Raw genomic sequence first — 9,789 nt, 5'->3', positions numbered from 1 at the left:
AAACAACAATTAAAAATGTAAATTTATTTTTGAAAATAGTAAATTAATCATTGTAAATTAGAATAAAGAATAATTTAATTTTTATTATAATTTTTTATTGTTAAAATTGATGTGTATATTAATACAAAATACATATATTAGGTATTATTATCTAATTATTTTATTAATTATATTAATTTTTAAATATATAAATTGATTATAAAAATTATTTTATCTATTTTTTGAGGAAAAATGAAAAAACTCAATCTAGGGCTCCTATTTTTTACCGGGAAATGGGTTAGTGTCAACAATGTACTGACCTGACTTGATTTTTTTACTCAAGAGAAAAGCAAAACACACTGCCTTCCACTCTCATAATCTCATTGGTTCCTAATTTTGGGACCATCCAATACCCAACTCTCTTTTGTCAAGCAAATTTCTCGGGGATGCTTTTTGGTTTGTGATTGAGACACCCCCTTCTCCTCCATAACTTACCTCATACTCAATAAAAATGTTAGAAAATTAACAGTCACAACTGCCTGTTGCACGGTGACGTGGTCACCTTAGATGTATGAGGTGGACATCCCTTACAATCAATTCTCACTCTTCTGATAAAAAATTTATATGAAATAGATATATTATCTTTTATTTTTAATAGTATTATTAATAATTCCGTTCTATATTTTATAATTTTATTTTAATTTAATTTTTCAATATAAAAATTCTAAAATTATAACATTAAATGAAAAAAAAATATGGCTCGCTATTTCGTACAATTTTTTCCGTCTCGCTCGATTTAGTCAATCCCCACCGCCAACTCTATTTATATTCTCCCCCATTTTCTCATCTTTTCCCCCAAGGCCTCGCTTTCTCTCCATCAAAACCCCCCAACACACGAGCACAAAGCTGAAGAAACTCCCTCCCTCAAAATCACCATAAACACAAGCAGCAGCCACAAATCTTCCCTCGTAAAACCTAAAATGGCTACTTCCATGGGTAATTGGGCCAAAACCCCGATTTCCCAACCTATTTCCTTAAATTCATCACTAGGTTTCGGCTTCTCTCACACATCCATCTCCTGGAAGAAAAGGAATCCCTACAGGAGAAGCAGCAACACTATTCGCTCAGCTTTACACTCTCCTTCGGTTCTTCATTTTCCCAAACAACCATACCAAACCCCCTTACTTCCCTCACAGTTACATGACACCTCTGTAAATTCAAAACCCAAACAACAGCCACAGTGGAATCTCCTCCAAAGAGCTGCATCCATGGCCATTGATATGGCTGAAAACGCCTTGCTCTCACGCGACCTTCACCACCCACTTCCTAAAACCGCTGACCCACGTGTGCAAATCTCAGGAAACTTTGCTCCTGTCCCCGAGCAGCCTGCCAAGCAATCTCTACCCGTCGCCGGCGCCATCCCTTCTTACATCAACGGCGTTTACCTCCGCAACGGTGCCAACCCTTTATTCGAGCCCGTCTCTGGCCATCACTTGTTCGACGGTGACGGCATGATACATGCTGTTTCCATCGATAATGGAAACGCTAGCTACGCTTGTCGGTTTACCGAAACGCAAAGACTTCGACAGGAAAAAGAACTAGGCCGCCCTATTTTCCCTAAAGCAATCGGTGAACTACATGGTCACTCAGGGATTGCTAGACTTTTACTGTTTTATGCGAGAGGCCTTTTCGGCCTCGTCGATCACACGAAAGGCACTGGTGTAGCTAATGCTGGTTTAGTCTATTTCAATAACCGGCTTCTTGCTATGTCCGAAGATGATATTCCTTACCACGTGCGTGTCACTTCCTCGGGTGACTTGGAAACAGTTGGGAGATACAACTTTGATGATCAACTTAAATCAACAATGATTGCGCATCCCAAAATCGACCCTCTTTCCAAGGAACTCTTTGCTTTGAGTTACGACGTTGTCCAAAAGCCCTACTTGAAGTATTTCAAGTTTTCACCTGACGGTACTAAATCCCCCGACGTTGAGATTCCTCTTCCGGTGCCGACTATGATGCATGATTTTGCCATCACTGAGAACTTTGTAGTGATACCTGATCAGCAAGTGGTGTTCAAGCTACAAGAAATGATAACCGGAGGTTCTCCTGTGATTTACGACCAGAACAAAAAGTCTCGGTTCGGGATTCTTTCAAAGAATGCAAGTGATTCAAATGATATCATATGGGTGGAATCTCCTGATACTTTCTGTTTTCATCTATGGAACGCTTGGGAGGAGCCTGAATCGAATGAAGTTGTGGTGATCGGATCCTGCATGACGCCTCCCGACTCCATTTTCAACGAATCCGACGAGAATTTAAAGAGCGTACTCTCTGAAATCAGGCTTAACTTAAAGACAGGCGAGTCCACGCGCCGCCCAATAATCTCAGAATCCGAGCAAGTGAACTTGGAAGCTGGGATGGTGAACAAGAACCGGCTTGGAAGGAAGACAAGGTACGCTTATCTCGCCATTGCCGAACCATGGCCGAAAGTGTCGGGATTTGCCAAGGTAGATCTTTTCACCGGGGAGGTAAAAAAGCATATCTACGGTGACAAAAGATATGGTGGGGAACCCTTTTTCCTGCCTCGAGACGACAACCCTGAATCAGTTGAAGATGATGGATACATTCTTTCTTTTGTTCACGATGAGAAGACATGGAAATCAGAACTCCAGATTGTGAACGCCATGAATTTACAGTTGGAAGCTTCAATTAAATTACCTTCAAGAGTTCCATACGGCTTTCATGGAACTTTCATTGACGCTAATGCCCTGGTCAATCAAGCTTGATTAGACATAAGTTTAAAATTAAGAAATATTGCCCTACGAGGAGATTTTTACCAGAGGGATGATCCACAGCACAGATCCCCGGAGTCTCCTGCAACTTTTTATCTTTTTGGGTTATATATAAATAGGTTATTTTTTTCTGCCTTTGTTATAGGTTTGAAGGAACCAGCTTGAAGCTTTTTTAGCATTGTAGCTAGAAAATTTGAGCTCAGCTGGTTTCTGTTTGCTTCTTGTCCTTTCGCTTTTACATTTGTATATAATAAAATGTTTACGGTTTTACAATTATTAATTTACAATGTCAACAGAATTTGCCTGTTTCGGCTGTTCCGAATTAATTAACGTTTATGGCGTCTTTTCATGAATATTCTTTTTTTTTTAAATCTTAGGTTGACACTTGGATAATGTTGGCTACGAAATAATTTACTTTTCATTTGTTAGTAAAATATTAAATTTTTATTTCAATCTGCCATTCATTAGAATTTAATTTACAATATTCAAATATAGAAAGAGTGTTGTTCTTGTTTTAGTCAGTAGAATTTATTAATTAAGATTACTTGTTAATTTAAATTTGTTCACATGTGTTTCACCTGAGTAAGCATCGGACATTTATTCAATATTTGGTTCAGAAACGATAAATTTAATAATATTACGAAATAAGCTTTACATTATACAAATGTTATATGCAGTATATGAATTGATGACAAAAAGTTTTCAATGTAAATAAATATACGGTATAATAATTTATTTCATCATCTAATTTAAAAAAATAATTAATCTTTAATTTTTAGTTTTTTTAATTTTAATTTTACACTGTTGGTCAAATCACGTTAAAATGGATAAAAAGTTAATATTTGCTAATTTTGCTAATATGGCATCCATATGGCAAGACACGTGTATATCCATTAGTGAGTAATTAATTTTTAAAATTAAAAATTTTAAAAATATATATGTTATAATTTTAATTTTTAAAAATAGTTTTATTTAAATTTTTAAAATTTTAAAAAATAATTGTTGTTATTGCATCCACATGATGCCACATCAGCGAAGTTAACAGACATTAACTTTTCCATTTATTTTGGGATGATTTGACAAACAACGTAAGTTTAAGGGCTAAAAGAGGTGAAAAGTTAAATGGATGGCTAAAACATAAGTATAAAGGGTTAGGAGTATATAATTCACACCACATAATCTCCCAAAAATGCACTAGGAATGAGGTTAAAGTATGTTACTTTTGACACTTATCTTGAGTTATCTCCCTTATGTGGGCTTGATAGACATATTAGTCTTTTAATTGGCTTGCTCAATTTCAATTAAGACTAAATTCGTGTTTAGATTATCTACTAATATAAGGTATCTTCTAACACTAGGATCCATCCATGAAGGGTCGCTTTGTATTAGTTTAAACATTAAATAACCAATGAGCCAATATTTGCTTTCATTTTGCTTAGCGTGTAAAAACCTTTTAAGGACATAATACAAAATATAATAATAATGAAAGAGCTTTTATTTAAAATCGATTTGTTTGAAAATACAATAAAATATAGATGTAATCACTCCATTAAAGGCACTAGATCCCAACAGTCTCCCACTTGCCCTAGTAGAGTAGATGAGTCACGTTTCCCATTCTTAGAGCTTCTACATGTTTCTCTAAAAACTCCTAGCCACCAAAATCTTAGTAAATGGATCTACAAGGTTGTCCTCTAATACAATTTGACTACATCCACTATTTCATCTGTTGTCGCCTCTTGTATAATGTGATATTTCCTATAAATGTGTTTTGTTAATTTGTGGTTTCTGGTCTCTTTAGTGTTAGTTATTATTGTACCCTTGTCACAATACAATGCGATAGCTTTTTCCATGCTAGAAACGACTTAAAGATCTGTATGAACACTTTTATACCGACTGCAAATCCAACCACATAAAAGCATTATTATACAAAGAAAAAAGGGAATAACCAAATATGTATAGTGTCATCAAATACCCTATTATACGTAAAAGTGCCACAAAGGGTTAGAAAACACTTAAGGTGTTGATTGAGCCCCATAATTGTAAGATTCTATCTGGCAAAATCTTAGAATCCAAATACTGTTCAAAAAATGGGTCAGATAAGATGAGTTAGAAGTGAATGGTGTTTAAGCTAGTATAAAGATAAGAACCATTGTGAGTGCGTCTGTGACGCCTTAATGTTGGCGAACATTAGGGTAATGACATAGTAAGCCCTAAAAGGAGGGATTCTCCCTAGGAGCCTTTGGTTGGTGTGCATAGTTTGGGCAAAATTCGTTATAAGAAATAGAACCTTAGGTGGAAAGCTTATGTCAGCAATAGAGAGTATTCGAAAACGATGGCCTTGATCCGATTAGATTATAAGGAAACAATGGTTAAAGCTTAACTGGATATGAACTAAATAGTTAAGAACCAAAGGAAAACACTTGATTAGTTTCTTGGAATCGAGAAGATTTGGATAAGACCACTAATTGACTAACGTGACGTTTGTTGAGTCCTAATAAATTCAAGGGACAAGTCAAAGTGTTTAAGACAAGAAGATATCTTATCTCTCTCCTTGGGAGAGGAAAACCAAAAAAAGATAGGAAAACTCTTATTGGTTAAGTATAAGGCTAGACGTATAGGCAAACCCTGAGTAATAAGATGTTACCCACCCTACTAAAGCTCTTAACATATACGTAGATACATAACTAATATAGAAGAGAACACCTACTAAGGCATTGAGGAGACTCAAATAATGAGTAGCCGCCAAGAAGGCGCAATGCACCAAAGCGTGACTTGTTACACCATCAGATACGCTCTGACGAAATGAATAAGGATAATGGATGAGTTGAGACCCAAAGGTGAGTCTCGTAAGTGTTTTCATATGCAAGTCTTTACAGCTTTAATGGATCTAACTAGTAAATCACATGGATCAATACACATGTCAAACATCCACTAGAACAAAGAAAAGAATACCTGAGTAACTGGGTAAGTGATGGGCACTGTTCCCTTACTTCCTAAAAAAGTATTCTCAGACTAGGGTGGTGAAGCTCAGAGATGCCCCTGTTGAGGTAAGAAATTGTGACTCTGTATGTTATGTTGCTGAAGAACAGATTTATTTAGCTTGAGAAAGCAAATAGAACAAAGTTTTGTTTAGTGAATCTGGTATATAAAGTGAAAGGAAGAATGAGTTAAATAAATAGATCCTAATGAGTTCGTGGCTATCTAAGTGAAGTGGACACCTTCGTAGCTAACTGATGTTGTGTGGATGCCCTTGTGGCTATCTGATGTTATGTAGATGCCTTTGCAGCTATTTGATGTTATGTGGACGCCTTTGTAGCTCTACGTGGACGCCTTTGTGGTTATCTATATATTGTGCAAGGATGCCTTTATGGTGATCTATGTTAAAGGAAGACTTCTGTGGATATCTATGACAAGGGAGGAGTAGGCCTTCATGGCGCAGCCTAAAAAATTAGCCTTCGTGGTAATATTTCGAAGACAGTGCCGATTGAGCGAACTTTAAATGAAAGAGCAACCAACAAGCTTGAGAGAATAAAAGACTGATGAGGAACATTTTGTGCTGAAAGTGAGGAAGTCTACCTTGTTCATTAGAATGAAAGGTGAAATAAAAAGTACGTCTTGAGCACGAGCCCACAAGTAAGTTGAACATTATCAACTAAGGTAAGAATGCTTTCGGAGTATTAAAGAGGGTAAGGTAAGTAAAAGATTATTATAAGAAAAGCTAATTTTGGCAAGTACTCACCAAGAAGTATAGGAAGGTGCAACATTTAAAGTTTAATAGGAAATAATGGATGAATATATGGAAATGTCTCACTAAGTTCTTATGAACTTATTATGAATGCTTCTGAATGTAAGGGTTGATAGTAATGAGTGTGCTGAGAGACAATGCTAAGGCTACACCAAGCGAGTGGCAGTTGATAACTCTTGAAAAGAGTTATATTTAAGGCCTCTAGATGGAATTAGTTGTTTGAAATTAAGTGAATCTATCTGCATTTTTAGGATAATTTTTGAACATTGCATAACAAATATTGGATTGTGTTACATTGGTCATTATTTGTTACTTTTATCACTTGAGGAGGAAAGTTGTGGCTTTGTCTGAATACAAGTGTAGGAAGAGCAAGAAGATGAAAAGGGAAAATAAGGGAAGTGAAACATTACCATGGAAATTGGCAAGATTGATTGCCAATAGAATTGCCATCGCAATTCCGGGAAAATGACTCAGCATTCTATCCACGTCACTCTCAGCCAACTGGACATGTACCAGAAAAACCAACTTGAAAAAAGGAATGAAAAATGTGTGCTGAGGAGGGTCGAATCTACCCAATAAAAGGAGGAGAGAGAAGAAAAAAAAAGGGAAGAGAATTTGTGGGAGAAAGAGACTGGTGGCAATAATCCTCTCTCTGCACAGAGAAAAACTCCATTGGAGAATTTTAGAGAAAGAACGGGTAGTAGCTACAGAGAGTAGAATACATATGTGAAGAAGGGGAAGACACATCTATCATGGATTCACGAATGATCGAAAGATAAAAGAGAAGCTGGAGTGTGGCGAGAAATCCTGTAGCTCTGCCTTTAGTTTTCCTGGTTTCTATGATTCAAACTTTTTTAAATGTTGATGAATGGTTTAAATCTCACTACAGCAAAACAGGTTTTTAGCGGCGTTTTTAGCAGCGTTTGAATAAAAAACGCCAATAAAGAGCGAGCATTAGCGGCGCTTTTTAAAAACGCCGCTATATGTACACCTTTAGCGGCACTTTTTAGAAAACGCCGCTAATGCTTGATCTTTAGCGGCGTTTTTTAAAAAACGCCGCAAAAAAATTAAGCCTTTGGTGGCTTTAGCGGCGCTTTTTAAAAACGCCGCTAAAGATCGAGTATTAACGGCGCTTTTTTAAAAACGCCGCAATATGTACACCTTTAGCGGCGCTTTTTAGAAAACGTCGCAAATTAATTTTGTAAAACGCCGAATTTAGTGGCTTTAGCGGCGCTTTTTAAAATCGCCGCTAAAGATCGAGTATTAGCGGCATTTTTTTAAGAAACGCCGCTATAAGTACACCTTCAGCATTAGCGGCGTTTTTTAAAAAGCGCCACAAATATGAAAAAATTAAAATACTATTATTTAAAATAATTTTAAAGATTTTTGGTATATAACTAATTGTTTTTAATTTATATGTTAAATATTTTCTTATATAATTGTAAAAGAGATGTGTTAATTTTAAAATATTATTAATTTTAAAATATTGAATTAATTATCATTATTGTTTAGGGTTTATGGTATATGGTTAAGGGTTTAATGTTTATGAGTTACTATTGTAAGGTTTATGGATTATGGGTTTAGGGATTATGGTTTATGGTTTATGGGTTAAAGGTTAGGGTTTAAGTTTTAAGGGTTGGGGTTTAAGGTTTAGAGGTTAAGGTTTATGTTTTATGGTTTAAGGTTTAGGGGTTAGGGCTAGGATTTAGGATTTAGATTAATTAGTGTTTTTAATTTATATATTAAATAATTACGTATATAATTGTAAAAAGATAATATTAATTTTAATATATTAAAATTATGATTATAGTTTAAATTATTTAAGAGATAATAGATAAACTTTATATATATTAAATGGTTTAGGGTTTAAGGTTTACTTAAGTTTTGTTAAATGATTAAATTTTTACAATCAATTAATACTTTTATATTTAAAAATATTTAATCTAAACCATTTGATATATTTAAATATTAGATTTAAAAAAATATTGATAAATAAATAAAAAAGCAACAAATCATTGATATGGATAGGTAACTATCTATTTTGGATAGGACCGATTATAACAAATAAAAATGAAATACAAAACTAAAATCATTCCACATCAATTCTAGCAAAATAGTTATATTTTAGTTAGGAAGAAATATCTCTAATGAAATGGAGATTAGATCGAAAAAGAATAATATAAAATTATGATTAACGTCTCAATCTTTAATAGAAATTTGATATGTGAGAGATTGATTGCTTACATTAGATAATTTTAACTTAATAATTAATTACGACCATTTAATTATTTGTTTTCTTATTAAAATACACGATATTTATTTTCGAGTACTTAATTTTTATTTATAAAACCAATTTATAAAAATAGTAATAATAAATATTTTATAAAATTATTTAACTAATAATTTTAACAAATAAAATAAAAACTTTTAGTAAAAAAAAAGCGGTATCGTTTTATTTAAAATAGAATGATTTTTTTGTGGCGTTTTTATAAAAAACGCAGCAAAACATTAACAATAACAACGTTTTTTATAAAATGTCACAAAAAAATCATCTCAAAAAAGGCGCGGTCTTATTCCGAAATTTTCCCCCTCTAAAACCCCTAATTTTTTCCCCTAAAATCGATATCCTCAAAACACCCCCAATCTCACCCCCTCCGTTTCTCTTTTCAATCAAGAAACTCTCCAGCAGCAGTCTTGATTTGGTTTCCAGTTAGACTCTAAGATAGAAGAGATGGCAGTGAACCAGACGGCGGTGTTGAAGGTGGGGCTCTGAGATAGAAGAGATGGTAGTGAACCAGACGCCGGCGTTGAAGGTGGGGTTCTGTCTATTGGCATTTCATGGAAGCATTAGTAGCCTTCAGCCACACTTCCAACACTTGCCCACCTTGCCTTTACGATTGCTCTTCTCAGCCTCTTCTCACAATCCCTGAAGGTATTCCAAGATCTGGCTCGATCTCATCTCCTCCTTTCTTGTTTACGTTAATTGATTCTTTTTGGTGTTAAAAGTTAAGTCAAACATAAACAGTATTCATATATAGGACCCATAAACTGCCTTTGGGACTTTGGTCTGTCGAATGGGATAACCACATTGAACAAACACTGTTGAATTTTTGTTCTCAATATCTTTGGCTATTCCACTTTCAGTTGATTATTAGTTATAAGCTCTTTAGGAATTACTGATGATTGAGATGCTTATACAGGGGAAGTTGTACACAATTATGGAGATTTGCAATCTTTTTGATCAAAATTTCAGAGAATATTTAGATGAGG

General features: G+C 34.7%; 1 protein-coding gene across 1 annotated transcript; it reads left to right on the top strand.

Annotated features, from left to right (window-relative positions):
- Positions 1-795: 795 nt before the first annotated feature.
- Positions 796-3,072, top strand: LOC108485604 (9-cis-epoxycarotenoid dioxygenase NCED2, chloroplastic-like). Its single transcript, XM_017789463.2, has one exon. It carries the CDS (start codon positions 960-962, stop codon positions 2,766-2,768), a length of 1,809 nt encoding a protein of 602 aa, XP_017644952.1. The 5' UTR covers positions 796-959; the 3' UTR covers positions 2,769-3,072.
- The last annotated feature ends 6,717 nt before the right edge of the window (positions 3,073-9,789 follow it).

This window comes from Gossypium arboreum, chromosome 6, assembly GCF_025698485.1.
Source record: "Gossypium arboreum isolate Shixiya-1 chromosome 6, ASM2569848v2, whole genome shotgun sequence".
In the NCBI taxonomy this organism is placed as follows: Eukaryota; Viridiplantae; Streptophyta; class Magnoliopsida; order Malvales; family Malvaceae; genus Gossypium; species Gossypium arboreum.
The sequence above is the reverse complement of the archived record's forward strand: the minus strand, read 5'-3'. Positions and strand labels throughout refer to the sequence as shown.

What these genes read in the sequence shown, in the direction of transcription:
- LOC108485604 (XM_017789463.2), top strand. Translation starts at nt 960, where the DNA reads ATGGCTACTTCCATGGGTAATTGGGCCAAAACCCCGATTTCCCAACCT.